We start from the raw sequence: 22,456 nt of genomic DNA, 5'->3' as shown, positions 1-22,456 counted from the left end.
ATGTTTTTTTGGGTTTTTTTGCTTCCACAGTGTGGGGGCCGTTATAGCTTTGGCGGCGCTAAAAGATGGTGTCACACAGATCCAGAGTGCCTCACTAAATGTTTAATGTGGCATGAGTGGGAGGCCATCAGAGGACAGGCGGATGGGGCTGGAGGGAGCCCGAGAGCTTGAGAGGTAGTTGGAGGCCCCGTGTGTGTGTGTGTGTGGGGGGGGGGGGGGGGGGGGGGTCTGCTCAGAGGGGGGACAACGAGCAGCACATGGACACCGTCAAAGAAAAGAAAGAAAAAAACAAGAGAGAGAGAGCAAAATGGTGATTTGAAAATCTCGTACGCGTGGTTGTCAGCGTGGGAACACACAGCTGAAACGTTGAAAAGTTCAAATATTGTGAGGCCAATACTGCATCTGCCAGTGTGAGCCAGCTGAATCAGTGATGGAGAGTCAGGAAAAAGGAGGCCAGTGTGTGTGTGTGTGTGTCTCTGTGTGTCTGTGTGTGTGTGTGTCAGTGTGTCTCTGTGTGAGTGTTTGTGTGTGTCTCTGTGTGTGTGTGTGTGTGTGTGTGTGTGTCATGTGGAAGACAAATGAGCACTGCAACGCAGGCTCCTGGCCCTCTCCTGCCCTCCTTTTGCTATGTGCCAACCCTGCTGCCTCGCCTCCTCATCCTCCACCTCCTCAGCCTCCACAGAAGTTACATAATGCTGAACTCCTCAGCCTTTGTTATCTCACACCAACCACACACACTGTGCCTCTGCCCGCCCGATGAGAGACGGAGAGAAGCAGAGGAGGGAGGAGGAGTGGGAGCACAGGAACGCCGAGGATGGGCTCTTTTTTTTTCCAAGCTGAAATCGGCGAATAAGGGAAAGAAAGTCTGTGCGTGGTTTTTCTGCACGCACACACACACACACACACACACACACACACACACACACACACACACACACACACACACACACACACACACACACACACACACACACACACACACACACACACACACACACACACACACACACACACACACACACACACACACACACACACACACACACAGGTCACATCACAACTGTGCGTTACATTTGAGCCTCTCTCTGACTCTGCTCTCCAGCTGATTTTGACTTCACAGTGACACGAGAAGAGAGGTCCAGTCCTTCAACGTCGGCGTCTCGTCCTGCGTTTGCAGAGGAGAATGCACACAAAGTCAAAGAGGTGAGCTATTCACACGTTCCCCTGCTGTGACCAAACACACTCAGCGCCTCTGAAATGGCCAAAAATGACATGCTGAAGTACTGACACCGTGAAATGTGGATCCGTCCCCGCAGAGGAATAAAAAAATGATAATTGGAAAGAGATGATGGCTAGATATGGGCACTTTGTCCCCTACACTGTAAATCCAAACTCGCTCACTCAACTTAAACGTATATTGGAAAAAGCTTCCATGCAAAACGTTTGGTTTAGCACAGGACAGTAACATTACAACTACTGACCTAAAAAAATAATCTCATATTTTCAGCATAACACATTTTTTTTATGGTGAGTACTGGACATATGGACGGAAAACAATTGAGTAAGTACTTTTACAACCATTACAAAAAGATTGACCTGGAATTAAATGGTTTATACCTACCTTTTAAATAAAAATGAAATGAACTCAAGAATAAAAAAAATTGTTGACTTAACATTAATGAAAGGATGATCAAGTCTTTGTGTCGAGCAAAAACGCAGAGTTTTTTATTACAGTTTGACAGTCCAGAACATTTGTGTGGACTCAACAATAAAAATTTGATGTCATGGATGCACAAAGGGGTTTACAGCGTACAAACTTCCCTTATTGAATCCTGCAGCGGGAAGCCGAGGAGGAAACGTATCTATAGTTATCCAGTAATATCAGCGATGGGGAAAATCTATCCAGCTTTTATGCCAACTTGTCTTTTTATATGGGGTCAGTTGAGGCTTTGAGGAATACGCCCGTTCACGGCTTGAACGACCGCTCACATGTGTATATAATTCCACCTTTTTGGAACCAGACTCTGGCGGCAAACCCAAACTCTGAATCCAGACAACACAGACCAATTGTGCAATCAGAGCTTCACTCGCCGTCATACATTTGGGCATGACTTTTCTTTTCTACTGACTAACGAGGGTGAATATGCCATCTGTTGCATCATCACGACTGAGAGGGCCAAGAGCTGAGTCATGACTGTCCCGTTCACCACTGTTTTGGAGAAGTATCATCTGAAAGGGTATGGGGGGGGGGGGATGAATGAATGAAATGCTCTCTTTCTTGCTTCGGCAGATACTGTCATGATGCCCCGGAGCAATAAACTACTGACCCTTCCCCCCATCCCCCCGACTTCTCAGTGAGTCAGTTGTGTGTCCACAGTTGCATCCGGGCGTCAGTGTGTGTGTGTGTGTGTGTGTGTGTGTGTGTGTGTGTGTGTGTGTGTGTGTGTGTGTGTGTGTGTGTGTGTGTGTGTGTGTGTTTAACTGCAGGGTGTTGCCGTTTGAAATGCCAGCGTGCTCAGTCACCCACCTTGGCCGGGATAAATAAGCAACTATAAAAGTCAGAGGTGACACACACAAACACACACACACACACACACACTGCATCTGGACTTGTAGAGGTTTTGGGGTAACGTGATGCAGTGCACGGCTCCCTCCACAAGAGATCAGTAAGAGTGTGCATATTGTCTGTAACTAAAAAAAATGTCTCCAGAGGAAGTGGCATCGTCGTCGGTGCCTTGAGAAGCACCTGCTCTAGTAAAATAAGGACAGAAGAACATCCTACTAAAAGCTCGATTAGCTGATCAACAGAAAAAAATTATATGCAGCTATTTTGAATATCAAATGATGGGGATCTTTTAATCTGCTGTATGATACCTGCAGAATTGACTGTATGGTTTAGTTTACTAGAAGTACCCTGAAGAGAAGACCCTTGGTTATCTATGTTTCCAGGGTTTAATTGTGGTCCGAACCAGTTTAGAGTCAGTATCTGCCCCCCCCCAAAAAAAAAATGTGTGAAAGCTTGTTCCTGCACACAGAAGAAGTAAAAGAGAATGGACTCTGCCTCCACCGTCTGTCCAATAGGTACAGCTGCAGCATGTTGGACTGGAAAAAGAGACGCTGCGACTTTGACCTCCGCTGAGGATGCTGAACGTTGTTCACTGCACTTTGAAAGGATTGATCGCACGCTCGCGAGAAAATCCTTTGCATTACAGCAAAGCACTCGGTCGAGCTCGTACCGCCGCCAGCCAAGGCCAAACGATGCGAAACGGAGACACATGTCAAGACATTTGCATAAAAAAAGATGAAGTCCCAATTGATTGAGATTATATCCATTCATTGCGCAGCTGTTGGTTTCTTGTATTCTGGTGTAATGTCATGTAAAAAATAACTTTACACGCAAAAAAATAAAAAACGCGTTGTCGTTGTTTGTTTTGAAACAGAAGTCAATTTTTAACTGTTTTAAAAGCGGCAGTTCACTCGAGGACAGATTGGGTAGACAGGAAACACCACCTTCCGGTTTATGTCACCATCACCCAGGCAGGTTGAGAGAGACAGTTTCTTGTACAGTATCTGTGTAAACACTGCTGCTCACAAGCAGCCACCCTGGTGTATTCCTGCTGCGTTGACCGATGGCTGTATCTGAAAGAATTCGCGACCCCCTGGCAAAGTCATTGGCCGAGAGTGTGCAGGACCGTCTGGCCCTCGGATGAAGGCCGCCGACGAGGAGCGGCATTGTGAACGATGGAGGAGATGATGTGAAAAAGAAATGGAGGAAAAGTGTGGTGCCGATGAAACGGATGAGGTCTCTCGAGGTAAGGACGTCGACTTAAAGAATAAAGGGCGTTGGTGCAAGGAAGTGAACCTATAGTGCCAGAGGTCACTGAGCCAGAAACGGGCGCCGAGTTCTGTGAAGATAAGATTTGCTTGCTTTTCACTATTACAAATTTTGGTCTTGTAACAAGCGCTTGATGTTGAGTTTTGTGGTTTCTCTCAGAGTCACTTCCCTCTATTCAGGCTTTGCTTCGTCAGCTGCATCCCAGCATCTCTGCCCAGAGTGGAAGCATTGTGGTCGCTCCCTCCATCGTCGGCTCGAGCGTTGGCGACATAAACATCAGTATCACCCAAGGTAGATAAGGGTTAACGTTGTATGTAAGACGTGGGGTTTGGGCTCTGCTGATCTTTTTTTTTTTTTCTCTCTCTCTCTCTCTCTCCTTTCGCAGGGTGTAACCATCCATCAAAGGAAGCCCTGAACCATGACCCCGCCGCAGACAGCTGTGGATCTCTGCAGCCCCAAAGTGAGTATCTCACACGGCCCATTACCCCGCAACGGACCACCTTGACTCTTGAAAGTTAAACAGCGCTCACATGCACGTTCTCCTTCAGACAACCGGCTCGCAGACTGTCGACGGAAACTGAAAGCCACGCTGAGGAGGAAGTTCAGCCACCTGCTCGAGGGGATGACAACACAGGCGAGCAAAATACCCCTGAATAAAATCTACACAGAGCTCTACATCACCGAGGGCGGAGGGGCGGAAGTCAATAAGGAGCACGAGGTGAGGCGGATTGAGACGACCACCAGGACGCACTTGGCCCAGGAGAAATCAATCCACTGCAATGAACTCTTTGACCCTCTGCCAGGGCGACACCAGCGCGCGAGAACGGTGATCACGAGGGGAGTCGCTGGCATCGGAAAGACAGTGTCCGTCCACAAGTTCTCTCTAGACTGGGCGGAGGAGAGAGCGAACGCCAACCTGGAATTCGTGTTCCCGCTCTCCTTCCGAGAGCTGAATCTGATGAGGAAGAAAACCTTCAGCCTGGTGGAGCTCCTCGCCGTCTTTTTCCCCGACACGAAAGACACGGGAATCTTCAGCTGCGACAGAAACACAATGCTCTTCATCCTGGACGGACTGGACGAGAGCCGCCTGTCGTTGGACTTCCACAAAGGTGAAATCCTGTCCGACGTGACGCAGCCGACCACGGTCACCGTGCTCCTGACCAACCTCATCAGGGGGAGACTGCTCCCCTTGAGTCTGGTTTGGATAACGTCCCGCCCGGTCGCTTCCAGCCAGATCCCCGTGGAGTTCGTCGACCTGGTGACCGAGGTCCGAGGGTTCGACAACCAGCAAAAGGACGAGTACTTCAGGAGGAAAATTGCCGACGAGGACTTGGCAAACAGGGTGATCGCGCACGTGAAGTCCTGCAGGAGTCTTCACATCATGTGCCACATACCCGTCTTCTGCTGGATGGCGGCGAGCGTTCTCGAGAAGCAGCTGGCGGCGACAGGCGGCAACCACACGCCAAAGACCCTCACCAACATGTACATACACTTCTTGGCTTTGTACGTGGACGACATGAAGAAGAGGCTGCCCGGGAGAAGGGAGTCGAGCACCGCCTGCGTCAGAGCTAACCTCATCTCACTGGGTCAGCTGGCCTTCCGGGAGCTGGAGAAGGGCCATCTGATCTTCTACGAGAGCGACCTGGTCCTGAGCGGCATAAATGTCACGCAGGCGTCCGTGTTCTCCGGGGTCTACACGCAGATCTTCAGCGAGGAGCTGTCGCTGTGCGAGGAGAAGATGTTCTGCTTCGTGCACCTGAGCGTGCAGGAGTTCTTCGCCGCGCTCTTCGTCTTCCTGGTGTTCCACAACGACAACGTCAACGTCCTGGTCAAGAAGGTGTCCGCCTCCAGACTCTTCCTGTTCAGGGACGCCTCGGAGCTTTGCCTCTACAAGGAAGCGGTGGAGAAGGCGGTGCGCTGCGAAAGCGGCCACTTCGACATCTTCCTGCGCTTCCTGCTGGGCCTGTCGCTGGAGTCCAGTCAGACTCTGCTGAAGCACCTGATGACCAGCAACAGGACGAACCGGAAGACCAGGGCAGAGATCCTCAAGCACATCAAGGAGAGGATCCGGTCGAGTCCGTCCCCAGACCGCTGCCTCAACCTCTTCCACTGCCTCGGCGAGCTCAACGACCACTCCCTCACGGAGGAGATTCAGTGCTACCTCACCTCGGGCGCGCTCAACCGGGCCAAACTGTCAGCCGCTCAGTGGGCCACGCTGGTCTTCGTACTACTGACTTCGGAGGAAGAACTGGCCGTGTTCGAGCTGGGCCACTACTCCAGGTCCGAGGAGGGACTCGTGAGGCTGCTGCCCGTTGTGAAAACGGCCCAAGTGGCAAAGTGGGTGGTTTCCTAAAAGCAGGCGCGTTCCTGACGTTTAAAGCCAGTCGACCGGAGCCGGAGATCTCATGTTCTTTTCCGGCGTGAGGGATTTAGCGATCCAAGAAACGTGAAAGAATTTACCCCGCGGCAGATGAATCTAGAGGCCACATGTCTCGTGAGCAGCGCCGCCAGGACTCGCTTGAGTCGGCAGACATGAAAACCAATCCAGGAAAACTCCAAAGGCACTCTCCTGTTAAACAATTACCATTCCTTTATGGTCATACAAACCCAAACTCTGATCTTCTTCAGTGAGTCAAACATCTGAAATGATTCCCCTGAAGTCGTTATGCGATAAATGATAATAAAGGTTTTTTAATTGATTACAAGGAGATTGCTTAAATTTTCAGTTTGGTATTTTTACAAAAGACTCAAACATACAACTTAAAAGTTCAAGTACAACATTATATTATTCCAAAGCCTGTTATTTGCCAATCTGTGGGTGGTAATACATATAAGCAGTGCATGATGTAAGGTGGTTTGACGAGTTTCACCTGCCTGACACTTTGTTCGTCTTCGGATCAAAGGGGGGGATAACGTGGAGTTTGTCTAATCTCCAAAGAAAGGGTTGTTTCTTCATTTCTCGTCACGCTGCCCTTTTCTATTGCAGCCTCAAAGCGTGTAATCTCACTGCGACCTGCTGCGAGATCCTGGCAAACTGCGTCAGCTCATCCCCAATCCGGGAGCTGGACGTGAGCAACAACAAGCTGACGGACTCGGGAGTGACACTGCTCTCTGCTGGACTGAAGGGAAGCAAAGTGGAGACACTAAGGTCTTGCTTTTTCGTCCGAAAAGTCCCAACAATGTGTGTTTTTTTTTTTTTCCGTTTTCCAGCTTTAAGCAAAATCGTTGTGTGTGTTTTCTGGTCTTTTAGACTGAGGAGCTGCAGCTTGACAGAGCACTGCTCCGGTGCCCTGGCCTCCATCATCAGCTCAGCATCCTGTCAGCTCAAAGTCATGGAGCTGACCGACAACGACGTCCAGGACGTGGGAGTCGAGGGGCTGTCCGTTGGACTGGAGAGTCCTCATTGCAAACTGGAAATGCTCATGTGAGTGCGCCCGAGTGAAATTCCATTCCATGTGAATTATTTAGGGGGAGAATACAGAGCAGAGCCAAAACATGAGGGATCAGACGGATGAACTGTCCCCTCGGTGTGTTTCTCTTCTCCCTGAAGTTTATCACTGTGCAGAGTGACAGAGGCAGGCTGCACTTTCCTGGCCTCCGCCTTGAACCGCTCCCGCCTGAGGGAGCTCGACCTGAGCTACAACCACCCAGGAGACCTGGGCCTGCAGCTGCTGTCCGCCCTGCGAGACGACCCGCAGTGCAGCCTGCAGAAGCTCAGGTGGGTAGTGACGTCGTCCACAAGGGCCGCAGGGATAAATCAGTCGGCCAACAACGATATCATGGGGGAGCAGTCACTGTACAAAACAAATGTCCCCTATGGGACAATACAGTATATCGAATCGGATCTAAAAATTTGAAATTAAAAAAATAAAATTATTTTAATGGCCATCTGCACATATTTTTTTAATACCAGCCTCTGTTTAACTCTGAGAACTATGTCTTATATTGTGTCTTAGTGTGGAAGAATGTGGTGAATCCAGGATTCTTCCAGGTCCCAAGAAATGTGAGTAACGTTTCCTTCTCCACCCATATCACAGCACGCGGGAGACATAACACTGGAAAAAAAACGAACCTTTTTCTGTATCCGTTTTAATCAGATACCGTCAAACTCAGCCTGGACCCGGACACGGCGCACGCAGACCTCTCTCTGTCCGAGGGGAACACCAAAGCGACGCGTTGGACCAAGCAGCCGTATCCAGATCACCCGGAGAGGTTTGACTTCTGGAGACAGGTGCTGTGCAGGCAGGGGCTGACCGGTCAGTGCTACTGGGAGGCCGAGCGGTGCGGCAGAGCTTCGATCGGAGTCGCCTACAGACGGATGTGCAGGAAGGGGGAGGGCAAAGACAGCTGGTTAGGACGAAACGACTCTTCCTGGGCCCTGAGCTGCACCGACGACGGCTACAGGGCCGTGCACGACGGCACCAACACCGCTCTCACCATCCCGCCCAGCTCCAATAGGGTGGGGGTCCTCCTGGACTGGTCGGCGGGGACACTGTCCTTCTACCAGGTGTCCTGTGGCTCGCCGGGCCTCCTCCACACCTTCCTCACCTCCTTCACTGAACCAGTCTACCCAGGCTTTCAGCTCGCATGGGTCAACTCCACAATTACCCTTTGCTAAATTACCAGGACATAAGGAAAACAGCGTCATATTCCCCCTGCTCGGGTGTCCTTAACTTAAAGGGTCGATTCATCCGAGTAATTGTGAGGAGGCAGAAGACGAGGGCAGAGGTCGTTTGTGACTCATTTTGTAAATGTCGTACAGCAACGTGAAGATAAAGTATTTTTGATGAAATATGTAATATGGATACATTCATGATTTGTAATAAAGGCTTTCGTCAGGGAAGACAGCAGAGAAAAGATTAGTGCCACCATGAGCTTCACTTTGAACCTCATTTTATTAGCAGTCCCAAGAGGCAATGAAAAAAAACAAAAACAAATCAAAGGAAAAGAAATGAAGATTACAGTCAAGACAACGGGTCCATCAAACGCAGTGAACGTAAAGACGGAACAGAGGGCGACACACACACACCAAACGAACACAAAAGTCAGATTTAAAAAAACAAAAAACAGAACAGAAAGCGATAAATGATGAAAACTGAAATTAATCTCATGGGTAATAGTGTGTGTGTTGGCTGATCCCTCTGTTCCTCAGAAGAAATTCACCAGGACCGACCCCGCATTCTCTCTCTCTCACTCACTCACACACTCTCTCAGGCACTCTCTCACGCACTCTCTCACTCACTCACACACTCACACTCTCTCACACACTCTCTCACGCACTCTCTCACGCACGCACGCACGCACGCACGCACGCACGCACGCACGCACGCACGCACACACAGCCAGTCTTTTCCTCTCTCTCGGTAAAAGCCTCGATTTTAAATTTAGGCCTTTTTGTGACAGAGAAACCAACCATCAACAAACCACCACTGTTCAGGCAGGTCTTTAAAATTGTTATTTTTCTATTAATTCTGTACAGATTATATATTTTTTATTTACACACTGAGCGTCGTCAGTGCGGAGACAACTCAAAAAGTTTGCAAACATGTCCGATGCCCATTTCATCAGCCGTCACTCTGTGCTGCTTAAAAATGCAATTTTTAAATACATTTCTGGACATCAGAGCTTCAGATTAATATAAAGTCTGCAGCACTACACACCACCAAGAGACAGAATCAACCATCACTGTGATGCTGAGATCAAAAGTTCACATCACATTACTTTTCTTCTTTCACTTGTTCATTTTGTGAATCATTCTCATAAATCATTATTCCATCTCTGGCCTTTCACAGTGCTGCACAGACTTTAAAAAAAACGCCTTGCAACAGAATCATGAAATCGAGTTTGAAATGCAACATCCGTTTCATCCGTGAATAAACACCGGCGGCGCCAGATGTTTCAATCCACAAAGAAAACTCAACTGAAGCCAATTCAAACAAATCTGCATGACATAATTTACTGTCATGAATGGAGACCCCAAATTTTCAGTACAGTTGTGGACGCTGAAAGCAGATTATATATTCCAAATGCTTCCTGCGGGGTGAAAACTTCACGTCAGACTCAAATTGGAGCTACAAATTTAGGGCTTAAATTCAGATGTTTGGGACCTAGAGGCCACACCAGGAAGTAAGGGGCCGGGCAGTGGGCAACTAAACCTCTCACATCTGGAAAGGAGAGAAAGAAACAAACATAAAAGATGATTGGAGGAGCGTGGTGAGATGAGTAAATGGGGAGACGGTTCAGAAATAAACAGGGACTATCTAATTCCACCGACGTCTTGTATGTAGATTTCCTTCACTCTATTTGGATTCAATCATATATATAAAAAAGTGTTTGTCTTCCAGTGCTAGTAATGGACTCCATCGCACACTTACGTCTGTTGCATACATGTACTTGTTCACACGTGTATGTACATTACCCTCCTCGGTTATTTTGCTCCTGCAGTGTCGGAGCAGGAGATTTGAGGCAGAGTGAAGTTCTGTTAACATCAGATCCTCTCTGTCGGTCGCTCGCTCACTCACTCACTCACACTCACACACACACACACACACAATGAGATCCGCCAGCTGTTCTGTGGCAGACAGCAAAGAGAGCTTAATTTGTTAGGTTAAAAAAAAGCGCTGTCTTTCTTTCTTTCTATTACGAGGAGCGGTGAACCAGGTGGGTGGGGTCAGTTGTGGTGGTGGTGGTGGTGGTGGCGGCGATGGAGTTCATACAGGTGAACCGGGGAATTCTGGGTGCCTAGCTGAGAAGCTGGCGGATCTCCTTGTGCATGTGACACAGGAAGTCCACGTACGACGCTCCCCCACTGGCACACTTGTCCTCGACCAAGAAGTGCCTGAATATCAGCTCCGCTCTGTCTTCCTGTTTCACCACCATCAGCTGTGAGAAAGAGGAGAGAGAGGCGTAGCGTGAGGACGAGAGAGCACGACGGGGCGGACAAAATATGTCAAACATCTGAAAATTATTCTTAGAAAATGTCCTTCACAAATTCCCAAACAAAAAATAGTAAATTTGAGAAAATTAACAAATCCTAACATTTCGAAAAACATAAAGCAAAGTTTTACTTGTTGATTGACGATTTTCTTGATAACTAATGATGAATTAATTACCAAAATATTGCAGACTAATATTCTGTTAATTGTTTCAGCTCTACCGTTGACATCAAACATTGTATCGAAAACTGATGAATCTCAAAGGGATGTGTGGGAATATTTTTTTTTTGATGTATTCTTCAAAATAAGACATAAGACTTGTTTTTGTATTGATACACCAAGTGTTTGTGACCTATCAACATCAGAAAGGAAATAAGGAAAAGGAGAAATCTTGCCTTCATGTATCGTGGTCGCTGGGCTCTGAAGGAGTCGACGATTTCTCTGAGTCTCTGGGAGAACGGGTTGTCCAGCACTGGTAGACTCGTCTGAAAGACGAAGCAGAGACGCTCAGCAAGAACAGACAACTTTGAAACTCGACTGTTCTGCAGAGTTCAACAAACAATTAGGGAACGTAAATCCCCTTTCCCGCTCACCATGCTCGGGTCGATCTGGCTGAAGCTCGTCGTGCCAAAGATGTTGAGCAGCAGCTCCTGCTGAGCGCTGGCCCCCACCCACAGGAAGAGGTGGAGCCCCGTCTCCAGGAGGTAAACGCCGCCTTTCGACAGCCGTTCCTCTGAATCGCGCACCGCGACGGGCAGCGACCCGCTCTCTAGCTTCAACTGGAAACATGACAGGGAAAATCACAAAATCAGATCATCGTTTCCCTCCACTGGAAACAATATCATGGTTTTATTAGCACCGATGAACAGAGACACGTGTGAGCAGTTGAGACAGTGAGCTCACCAGCGGCAGCAGGCGGGGGTAGAAGAAGACGTGGGACTCGGAGACGTCCATGCAGCTGATCAGCTGCCTCAGGTAAGCCCGGTCGTCCAACGAGACGTCGGCTCCCGGCAGCAGCAGGTCACTCTTCAGCACACAGTTCAGATAGACGGGTAACAGCTTCATGCACTCGGGGAGGATCAGCTGGAAAACACACAAACACACACACATACAGATGTTACAGACCAAGGTGTCATCTTCAAATACCTAAACAGACATGTAATGTGTGACGATGTGTTGACATGATCATGCAGAGTTTTCTTGTCTGATGTTTGTTGCTTTTATTACTGTTAATATGAGATACTTACATGATCCAATTTCTAGAGTATGTAAAATGTTCCAAAGTGCAAATATAAATGAGCGTCAAGTTCATTCTTGAACCCTGAGAACAGTAAAAACTATTTCCACTCAATGTCCACTTACTTTTTCAGATCGGTCACATTAATTTTACCATTACTGTCATTTATTTGTTGGTCATATACAGGCTGCAACTAATTCCTATTTTCATTATTGATCTATTGATTTTCTTTTCACTTACTCAATGAATTGGTTGCCTATAAAAAGAAAACTGTACATTATAATTTCCGACAGAGCGAGGTGACATCTTCACCAACTGTCCAAAGGTATTAACTTTGCTTTTCATTTCTGACAAAGAAAAGCATGAAATCACAAATGAGAAGCTAGAAAGAGAATTTCTCGCATTTTTTAATATTACGAAGTCATAAATAAATCATCTTATTATCAAAATAGCTGCCACAGACTTTTCTGTCAATTGATAAATGGACTGATAGTTGCAGCTCTAGATGACATTTATCAAGTTCCACACATCTAAGCCAGCTCCATTTTCTGATGAAGCTGGTGAGATGTGGTCGAACGTTTCAAAATTTATTTTGTAATAAAATTAATTTAATTCAGAGGTCTCCGACATTTTGCGTGATGTGAAGTGTCCTGAACCACACACACAACTTTTGTGTGCATAATGCGAGAATTAGCTCTGCACAAAAAAAAAAAGAAAGAAAGAGGGAAAAGAGAACGTAGGGCGGTGAACGTGATGTATGAGCTGATGTTCCAAGTACCTGACCAGCAGACGAGGGGCTCGCACAGTTCTTCCGGTAGCAGGCCAGAATTTGAGCACACTGGTTGATCAGGGTGTCCCTCACCGCCTTAGTGGGGTTGTTCAGGACGCCGCGGAAAGCTGCCGAACACACAAACACACAGCACACACATTCACTGGAACAGCCACGAGGGATTAAAAGCAGCATTAATAAGGTGTATTGCACTGATATGGAGAAAAAAAAATGGAGACTGGAGCAGCAGCAAACTAATTTATTTCACAAAGCCATAATCTTCCACCCTTTTTCTACAGGAGACTAATAAGCTGCTCCGCCGTATTTTCAGAAAATGTTTCTCACTTACTTCTAGTATAATGCAGAATGTGTAAATTAAATGTACCGTGCGCTCTAGAGCCGCACTCACCATATTTGGAGAAGAAGTTGATGATTGTGTCCGTTTCACAGTTGCGGTAGAGGTCCGCCAGCTGGGAGCAACAATTGACGGCCATGTTGTGAATGCGGAGGCGCCTGTGTCCACTGCAGCTGGTGTACAGGATGGCACACTACGAGAGGGAAACAAACGAGACAGATGTGTCTTACACATGAAAAGGCTTTTGTCAGCGTTCACGTGTAGTTTCTACGTTTATAGCTGTTCATCAAAACTTCTGGGTTATACATCCAAAAGATATGTAAGATATGAAGACTATCCTAAATTACTTTTTTAAAATTCAAAATGATCCCCCTCTTCTAAAGGATTACAAAGGATTGTCACAAAGACAAATAAGCACACCTGCATGAGTGCCCCCGTCTCCTCGCTGAGCTTGTCGTCGTGTTTGAACTCGACGGTGATGGCCTTGTCACAGTCCAGGCCTGCCAGCTCCACGTCTGTGGTGTTGCTCATGAAGAAGGAGCCAAAGAAGTCTGTCGCTCGGATACCTGAGGAAAGGCGAGGGCGAGGACAGAGGCAGGAGAGGAGATTGTCACACTTCTCTCAATCGGATCATGTTTTTTGGGGGGGTTTTGTTTTCAACTGAGGGCTGAGTCTTACCGGTGCTGGTTCGCACCCTCATGACGGCATCAAACCCTACTAGTTTCTGAATGTCTCGTCGGAGGTCATTCAGGAAACGCTCTTGATCTGACTGAGCCTGGGATGAAGAAGACAAACAAAACAAAACGAAGAATGCTGATGACGAACGCCGGCACTTGATGCGGTCAAACAAGCTCATGTTCGAGAAAAAAAAAAGTGGAGCAGCTTCAGAGCGAGACTGAAAGAGGAGGGGAGCGATTTTACACTCACCTGGAAGTAGGTGTATTTGTAGACTGAACCCCCAGTGGAGACGGGAACCACTGATAACGTGGCGACATCCACATACTGGTTGGGGAAGAGGAAGAGATCGACGCAGCAGCCCTGGGCCACACAATCCTTGGCTAGGGTGTTGTAAAAACCGACCTGGGGCTGAAACAGAGACTGGGGATGACAGGAGATGGAGGAGAGGGAAGTCAATGAGAGGTACATATATAAGACATAAAATCATTTTGTAATGTTGAGTTAGAAAAGTGAGTCTGCAATTAAATCCCAACTTGCTACTCTTGTGTTTACCTTCTCCTTATCCGTCCCAATCAGCTTCTTGTCTTCCCTGTTCTTTAATTTTCCCGGAGCCTCCGCGATAGGCAGAGACGTGTGGAACACAAAGAGCTTCCCAGCACAATCTGCAGCCTGGAGAAAAGCACACACGGCAACATGTCAGCAGCTGCTCACAGGCCTCGTATCACACATGCAGATGCGTTAAGATCCGGTCCCTTTTTTCAAGTCTCAGAATTTCAAACATTTGTGGTTTGAATGAAGCAATGTAGCCGTCAACTTCTCACGCCAGTCACATTTAAAATTTTAACTCAGTATGAGATCTTTTTAATCCAAAATGTTCAAGGAACTATCACTGCCATGAACTAAAATTCAGGAAAAACATTTATTTATATATTTTTTGTAATTTTATCGACCCTTCATAAGACTGTCCTGACTAGAGTTGTTACCTTCAATGCCTCCAGTCCAGCCTGGATCACGGGTCCAAAGACCGTCTCTGTCTCTCTGGTGTCCGCAAACATCTCTGGGATCTGGTCCAGTAAACTGGAAAGCAACAATTAAAGTCATTAACTTGAATCAGTTTGTCATTTGTTCATAGACACCCTCTGGGATCTGTCTGTGTCTGCCCACCTCTCGATAACTAGCCGGCTTTCGTTCACGTTTACCAGGAAACCATCGAGCAGGGGAACAAACATGTCCGATACGTCCGACACCACCAACATCTGGGGCTGGGCCAGGCTTGACTTGACATTGTAGAAGTGCAAAACCTTGTTGTAGGTGACAAACCCCACCCGCACCACCGAGTCCATTTCGGGGTTCTCCCTGGACGCAGACACAAAGGACAAAATGGGGGAAAACAGGTCAACATTTCTTAACAGATAGAAGTGAGGGAATAAACCATTCCTTAATCATTTTCTCCCTATCCTATCCCTTCTGTTATTTTCCCTACCCATTTCTTCATTGGCTCATTTTTCCCCCTCTTTTTTACCCCTGCCTTCTAACAAATACTTCCTCCCTCTGGTGTGACGATGTGTTTGGGTACCTGGGCAGGTAGTCGAGAAGGGACTTGAGTTCCTGGCAGACAATGCCGACCATGCCGCTCTTTACGGCGTTGTAGGACACGTCGATAAGGAAGATGAAGGCTGGAGGCTGAGGGAGCTTGTTGTTCTGTTTCAAGATGGGACATGTGAACACACGTGTTAAGATATGACAGTAACCTATCAACCACACGGACAGGCTCTGAAACTTTTTCTGCTCAGTTTAATATGGTGTATGATTGGAGGCAACATTTACATCTTGTATGGTTTTATAGACTGGGTATTTCTTTAATCAATAAATATTAATCACAGATTCAGTCCCAGAATAAAACTGAGTTGTTGTCTCAAAAGTGATTTTCTAGAAGCCTGAATCTAAAATAGCATCTTTTATTTTCATCAAAACCACGAGAACAAGGCTCTGCAATATAAATAAACATATCTGGGACAGTGTTCGAGACAAGTAAGTTTAAGTGATGCACAGATAAAAAGAGGTATATTCACACACATTTAACGATTCAAACAGGTAATTTGACACTTGAAAATTCAAAATTAGCTGGAGATCAGAGGTGGATTGAAGTTTTGTGGGCACCCATGTCTCATCAATACCAAAATCTATTCAGCACCCATCAGTATAACACACTGTTTTGTAAGCTGCCCTGAACAGAATCATTTCCAAACTGACGCCCATTAAATAAAACACAGACCGAGCCAATTTCAGCGAGTCTCAATTGAGACATCAGCCCCGAGGCTCTGCTTTTATTAGATCAGCAGATAACAACTGACTACACTGCGAATTATTTGATATTTCCTTTGTTCATTACAGAGTCATTATGATCTGTCATAAAACTCACGAAACAAGAGCATTGCTCCTGCAGATCACAGAGGGATTTTCAGGGGTAAACGATCAGTTGTGAACACTGTGATTTAGTACCAGGGTCCTACCTTACAGTAGTCAACGGTGGCCAGGAACTCGTAGCTGCCCAGCGAAAGCTCTGGCCTGTCGTAGCAGTCCACCCTCTTACCAGTGTGGTCCAGATGCTGGAAGTAATGTGGAGGCACTATGGGTGAAAAATACAGCAGAGGGATTAACAGAAAACATAAATACAGTCTTGTTTATAAAAACATGCAACATGCACAATTACACAAACTCACCCTCTGTGACACAGCTACAGAACCCGCACTGGAAGCGGCGCCCGCCCTCTATGAACTGCATGTATGGACACATGTAGGCCTTGCAGCGGTTGCAGCGGATCGGGCCGCCCTCGCCGTGGTCCACCAGGTATGGTGGGGTCTGCCAAGAAGGTTCAAATGTAAAAGGAGTATGAGAGTCACATTTTTAGCAAAGATGGTAACTTCATCAAATAAAACCCAAATATGGACGACAGAACCACTGAAACAGGAGTGCACGTGTGCCACGCCCGTACCGATTTTAAACCCTCTGTTCCCTACAGTTGTTTCTCCTGACAAAATTATGTAACGTAAAACTAGTCCAAATGGATATTGGCGATAAACGCATGAAACAAGGTCACGCAGCCACTCCCACCTCCATGATTCTGAGACAGATTATCCCACTGACATCACAGGCATCCTGTGATTATGATTACAAATCAGGCACTGCCCTGAAAACTAATCTTTTTTTTCAAAATAAGCTCAGGGTTAAAACTGTCTGACCGTAGAAGGAGACGCACTGATGAACCAGATTAAAACTACGATCTAATCTATAAAAATTAAAAGGTTTTTGTGGGCAAGTGAAATACTAAGGTAGCCAGCAGCAACTATCATAATATATATTATACATTAGACCTTGCTTCACTTTTTTTTTGCTTTCTGACAAGAGTTTACATTGACACGGCTCTTCTCTCGTCATGCAGCAACATATCAGAAAAAAAACACCTGCCCCATTTTATAGGGACTTCATCTACAACACCAGAGAGACAGGAGTGGGTGGACGAGGAGGAGCAGTCTCACCTCATCTGGTGGCAGCGTGGCGAGGGGCTTGATGACGGCGGCCAGTGGCACTTGAGACTGCTTGGCCATGTCGGCTGTGCAAGGCATGTTGTACGCTGTACAGCGAATAAACCTGGGACTGGCATTCCCTTAACACACAGACACATTCTTCCATTAATGTCGCAATGTTCACTTTCTTTATGACTAGTAACTAGTCGGAAGAGACCTCGAGGAGGAATCTGTGAGATTTTTTATCGAAAGATCAAACTCTTTTGGAAGAAGTAGGTAAAAGTAAGTGAATGTAAAAACAGCTTTGTTTGTATTATTAGAAAGAAGGAAACCTACCTTGGTCTTTGACCTGAAAGTTGGTGGTGACCAGCGGTGGGGCCTGACCTCTGACCCCCGTGGTGAATGGCTCGGTGCTCTTAGCCCTGTCGTCCTCTATTACCTGGATCTGAAAAGGAGAGATTGCAAAAATCGTCTTAATTCATAAACGTTTACACTGAATACACACAACATGACACTGTCCCCGGGACTCACACCGTCTAAAAGAGGATCACACGCAGAAGAGGACTTTCACACAACCCCCACGCACGCACGCACGCACACACACACACACACACAGAAAATCAGTCAACATCTGTGGACAAAAGTTTCAAAGTTAAGCCATGACAGGTGACATATGGTACAGATTCATGCTGAAGCCGTTTGTGTAGATTCCCAAATATATGAGGAAAAAAAAACTGATCTAAATGACATCCCCTAGAAAACGGACAGGACGCATCAAAGCATGCCATTAATCCAAGGGAATTGTGGGTAAGTCAAAACATTGCAGGCTAGCATGCAAGGCATGGAAAAGGATTAGGAGGGGAGGAGGAGGAGGGGGAGCTGTCTGAGCTTGATGAATGACAAACACTACAAACCGATGTACAAATAATTTGCCAAAGCGAGGACGACATGAGAGTGGTATTGATCTTCTCGTTTAATTTTCAGCAAAAGAATGGAAATAAGCGTATTGCCCAAAACATTGGAGTTTAATTTGCAGTGTTATGTTCGGACTAGGGCTGCAACTAAGGATGAATTAATCTGTTGATTATTTTCTCGATGAATCGATTAGTTGTTTGGTCCATAAAATGGTGAAAAATGACGATCGTGTTTCCCAAACCCCAAGATGATGTTATGTTTTGTCCACACATCAAATATATTTAGTTTACTGTCATATAGGAGCAAACAAACCAGAAAATATTCACATTTAAGAGGCTGAAATCAAAGAATTTTGACTTGTTTTTTCCAAAAACTACTTGAACGAATTAATCGATTATCAAAATAGTTGGCGATTTAATTTAGTAATCAAATACTTATTGATTAATCGATTAACTGTTGCAGCTCTAGTTTTATCTACTACTGGAATTTATCAGATGCCACTATGGTTTACAGCAGTAGGCATATTTCCAGTCCTACTGGACACAGATTAGCAGGGATGACTGAAATATTAGCATAAAATACAGCATAAGTCCATATTGTCACGTTGTTAATATCACTGACTTTGCGGGGGGTTGGGAAGAAAGAATAGGAAGTGGAAGCTGCGGGATAATGCAAGCGAGCGGAGACGACAGGGCGAAGCGGAGGACAAGGCAGGCACACAGGAAACTTACTGGGCTGGGGATAGCGTCTGGATCTATTCTATGTCTTGATTTCTGCACAGCCGGCATGTCAGACGCTTGCTTTACATTCAAAAGTTTGTCCAGCAAATTGTGCAAAAACAGGACAAAATAAAACGGATAAATACAGAGAGTGAAAAGATAAAAAAGGCGTGAGAAGAGAAATCTCAGTGGTGCTGCTGCTCTGAGCAGCAGGCAGCATCTTTGTTATTCAGACAGAAACTCAATCTGTAGTATTGATTATAGATTAGTGGCACTTTGGACTTGATGACAGTAAGGTGCAAGTAGATATAAACTAGCATACCAGTAGCCTATTTGACAAACATGCTAAGCAGCTCTACAGGTAAAAGACAGAAGCTCACAAACAAAGAGAAAATGTTAAGACTTCTGTAGTGCTACAGCTGAGCAGTGTGAGGATAATTAAAGGGGTGAAAATTAATATAGAATATTATATATGAAGTTGTAGAATTACTGCCCAGGCATAAGTAGTGAACACAAAACTCAGTGACCATTTATTAGGCGCACACCTGTACAGTCTAACCCAAAAATATCCACCGCAATGTCTGGGATCTGTTGCTGCCGTGCGAGATGATCCACTGCCATTCAAACAGGCGTGTGTGTGTGTGTGTGTGTGTGTGTGTGTGTGTGTTTGTGTGTCAAACCGAGTAACATCTCTTGATTAAGTTTACAGAGTTCAGATTTAGTTTATGTTGTCAGAAATATGTCAATGTAATCAAATGTTTATTACTAAGATCATAGAAAGAATACCGGTTTTAGGCACTTCAGCGATGGCTTCACTTTTTCTGACCCGGTGACTACGTCCATTTTTACATACAGTCTATGATTAAACTAAAGAGGTGTACCTAAAAACATGGTCACTGAGTGTGCATTTTCAGCCCAGTCTCCAAAAAATGGTGTGATGAATAGAAATAGCCAGAGATCAAGAGGGTGTTATGATGTAGTAAACTAGGAAATCTGGAGTAAAAGCGTAAATGTGTTTTGTTTGCTCACCGGGCTAGGAATGGAATCTGGGTCAAGTCTTTTCTGTGCAGGTGGAGCAGGAGCGGGTGCTGGCGCAGGGGCTCCATAGTTTGGTTGCCCGGGATAAGGGCCTGCATAGCCAGGCTGCGGGCCCCTCACCTGCCCAAAAGCACCTGCAGAGAAAAAGAAAAAACCTGAGCAATGGGGGAAAAAACTGACAGTAATAGATTCAGCTTCCACTTAGCAGCAGTCTCCTCACCATTCTGCTGAGGTGGGTATCCTCCCTGCATGCCAGGCTGAGTTGGAGGCTGCTGCATGGGCCCGGGAGGGCACGGAGGGCCCTGTGGTCCTGGAGGCAGGTGGTTGCTTTGGGCCATGGAAGTGGGAGGCATCTGAACGCTGGGAGGAGATGGACCTGCGTGATAAGGTGATGGCTGGGATGGAGGGTGCTGCTGCTGGGGAGGCATGGGGCCTTGGTATTGGCTGGAGGGAGTTGAGGTGGGAGGAGGACCAGCAGAAGGAAAAGATCCAGATTGAGAGGAAGGAGGGGGTGCTCTAGGTGGGAAGGAACCCTGAGCAGAGGGAGGTGGACCGGAAATGAAGGCAGGCTGGCTGACAGGTGGAGGTGCTGAGGAGAAAGGGGGCTGGGCTGGGGAGAAGGACTGCTGTGGCTGGGATCCTGGAGGAGCAGGAGCTTGGCTGGGAGGAGGCATAGGACCCGAGAAGGAGGATTGAGGAAAGGTTTGCTGGGAGGAGGGAGGAAAATTTTGCTGAGAGGGGGGAAGAAAGGTTTGCTGTGAGGAAGGAGGAAAGGTTTGCTGAGAGGAAGGAGGAAAGGTTTGCTGAGAGGAAGGAGGAAAAGTTTGCTGAGAGGAAGGCGGTGGCGGTGCAGGGGAGGTAAATTGCTGTTGAGATGTAGGGGGAAGAGAAGAGTTGAATGGCTGTTGAGAAGGAGACTGTGGGCTTCCGTAGTATTGCTGAGAAGTTGCAGGGCCACTGGGGGGTGGTGGCTGGGGGGGAGCAGAAGATGCGGGGGGAGAGGCTTGGCTGTAGGCGGGTGGAGGTGCGGCTGAGTAGGCGGTACTGATGGGAGGCTGGGAGCTGTGAGGTGGAACTGAGGAGAGAGAGCAACAGACAGTGTGTTTGTCTCTCGGTTTCACAGAGTTTGTGACAGACTACATACATTTAAATACACACCTTTAAGTTTCTGTTACGATAAGTCCACACCCCATCTCACATTTACATCATTATTCCAGTAAATAAAACAAAGTATGACCCCATCAACATTTACCATATCCTGGTCCGGCTGCGGTTGGCGGTCCAGAATTTATCTGCATTCCAGTCATCTGGTTGGTGACCTGCTGCATTGAGGGTGGGGGCCCATAGTGTTGGGGATAGCTGGAGTGTGGCCCTGACGGGTTCACAGCTCCCTGGTTGTATGGCTGAGACGCAGCAGGCCTGAAGGACAAACATCATCTACTGTGTTTAATCAGGTTTAAACCTCAGTGGAGGGAGAGATCAAGGTGCGGCAAAAGATTCTCTAGTCCGGCCAAGGTCTGACTAAATTTAAAATAACAAATATCCACAGCTGAACATCTGGATATTTGCTTGGAACTTGCAGCTCAGCTCTTTTTCTGTGCTTGACGTTTTAACTGCAAGCACCTGGTGGTCTGGCACAATTCACAGTCTGGCTCTTAATACACTACAATCACATTGCGTGTGTTTGAGTCCACTTTAATTCCTAACCGACCACAAGACATCCTTCTAGGAGGATCACCAAGTCTCGAGATTTAAAGACAATCTTTTTAGTGTCTTTAAAACGATTCTGTCAAATGCCTGTTCCAAGTGAATGATGTTTAATTGGGATAGCAGAGTTTAAAAGATACCAATTAGATCGTCATCTAGTTGTTTGAATAAAATATGAGGCGTGGGTACATTTTGCCGAATAGAACAATCGATAAACATGCAATTACCTGGGTGGTGCTTGAGTCATAGGTGGGGGTCCATTCTGAACGTCCCCTTGACTGGGACTGTACTGATTAAATGGTTGAGGTACCGAGACTGGCGGGGGTCCAGAGGTGGGAGGACCTCTGGCAGGACCTGAAAAGCAGGGACAAGAGATTACACAAGGACTTGCAAAAGACAACACCTGCAACAAACCATTTTATGATATCAATCTAACTAATGTGATGAGACAAGCTTATAGGCCATAACAGATTTAACTTATTACATTTCCAAACTTTGCCAACTGGTTTGAAGCACAGACATGTGGAGCCACAGGACTGAAAATGAAAACCAGACCTGATGTTGCTGGTAATAAACAAAAATTGCTAAAAGCTGTCAGGTAGACATCTAGTTATTGTTTTCAACATTTTTAAAGTGACCGTTTTAATTATTTTTTGAATTGGAATCCCTCAAACATAGGAAAAAACGTGGTTTGCATATCTTTCTAAACTTTCTAATAAAAAGGCCATTAACTTGCTGGCT

At 46.5% G+C, this 22,456-nt stretch overlaps 2 protein-coding genes across 7 annotated transcripts in view; one reads left to right on the top strand and one right to left on the bottom strand.

Annotated features, from left to right (window-relative positions):
- The first annotated feature begins 3,347 nt into the window (after positions 1–3,347).
- LOC118287867 (NACHT, LRR and PYD domains-containing protein 3) lies at positions 3,348–8,694 on the top strand. Of its 2 annotated transcripts, none has more exons than XM_035613458.2 (9): positions 3,348–3,812; positions 4,015–4,126; positions 4,221–4,295; positions 4,384–6,172; positions 6,822–6,983; positions 7,086–7,259; positions 7,386–7,553; positions 7,792–7,838; positions 7,933–8,694. In XM_035613458.2, exons 1-9 carry the CDS (start codon positions 3,789–3,791, stop codon positions 8,451–8,453), a joined length of 3,072 nt encoding a protein of 1,023 aa, XP_035469351.2. In that variant the 5' UTR covers positions 3,348–3,788; the 3' UTR covers positions 8,454–8,694. The 2 variants fall into 2 exon arrangements, with proteins under 2 accessions (XP_035469351.2, XP_035469350.2); XM_035613457.2 differs by having other exon boundaries at positions 3,349–3,812; positions 3,995–4,126.
- A 619-nt stretch (positions 8,695–9,313) lies between these two features.
- The window catches only part of sec24c (SEC24 homolog C, COPII coat complex component), a 15,667-nt gene continuing 2,524 nt past the window's right edge, over positions 9,314–22,456 (bottom strand). For 3 of the 5 annotated variants that reach the window (XM_035613450.2, XM_035613453.2, XM_035613451.2), the window contains 22 exons: positions 21,943–22,069; positions 21,261–21,427; positions 20,229–21,083; positions 20,000–20,142; positions 18,983–19,051; positions 17,673–17,781; positions 17,349–17,476; positions 16,533–16,671; positions 16,323–16,438; positions 15,386–15,510; positions 14,974–15,165; positions 14,793–14,886; positions 14,362–14,478; positions 14,059–14,229; positions 13,810–13,906; positions 13,552–13,697; positions 13,186–13,324; positions 12,786–12,904; positions 11,674–11,853; positions 11,364–11,549; positions 11,166–11,255; positions 9,314–10,717 (listed from right to left, as the gene is read on the bottom strand). In XM_035613450.2, the coding sequence (XP_035469343.2) occupies positions 10,577–10,717; positions 11,166–11,255; positions 11,364–11,549; positions 11,674–11,853; positions 12,786–12,904; positions 13,186–13,324; positions 13,552–13,697; positions 13,810–13,906; positions 14,059–14,229; positions 14,362–14,478; positions 14,793–14,886; positions 14,974–15,165; positions 15,386–15,510; positions 16,323–16,438; positions 16,533–16,671; positions 17,349–17,476; positions 17,673–17,781; positions 18,983–19,051; positions 20,000–20,142; positions 20,229–21,083; positions 21,261–21,427; positions 21,943–22,069 (3,650 nt within the window). In that variant the 3' untranslated portion in view covers positions 9,314–10,576. The remainder of the gene's footprint in view (positions 10,718–11,165; positions 11,256–11,363; positions 11,550–11,673; positions 11,854–12,785; positions 12,905–13,185; positions 13,325–13,551; positions 13,698–13,809; positions 13,907–14,058; positions 14,230–14,361; positions 14,479–14,792; positions 14,887–14,973; positions 15,166–15,385; positions 15,511–16,322; positions 16,439–16,532; positions 16,672–17,348; positions 17,477–17,672; positions 17,782–18,982; positions 19,052–19,999; positions 20,143–20,228; positions 21,084–21,260; positions 21,428–21,942; positions 22,070–22,456) is intronic. The other 2 variants (XM_035613452.2, XM_047327499.1) reach the window with 1 other exon arrangement.

The sequence above is a fragment of the Scophthalmus maximus genome, chromosome 16 (genome assembly GCF_022379125.1).
Source record: "Scophthalmus maximus strain ysfricsl-2021 chromosome 16, ASM2237912v1, whole genome shotgun sequence".
Classification (NCBI taxonomy): domain Eukaryota; kingdom Metazoa; phylum Chordata; class Actinopteri; order Pleuronectiformes; family Scophthalmidae; genus Scophthalmus; species Scophthalmus maximus.
The sequence above is the reverse complement of the archived record's forward strand: the minus strand, read 5'-3'. Positions and strand labels throughout refer to the sequence as shown.

Coding starts and splice junctions, on each gene's coding strand:
- LOC118287867 (XM_035613457.2), top strand. CDS start 3,767: ATGGAGGAAAAGTGTGGTGCCGATGAAACGGATGAGGTCTCTCGAG. Junction 7,260..7,385: donor TGCAAACTGGAAATGCTCAT/GTGAGTGCGCCC, acceptor TTCTCCCTGAAG/TTTATCACTGTGCAGAGTGA. Junction 7,839..7,932: donor TCTTCCAGGTCCCAAGAAAT/GTGAGTAACGTT, acceptor CGTTTTAATCAG/ATACCGTCAAACTCAGCCTG.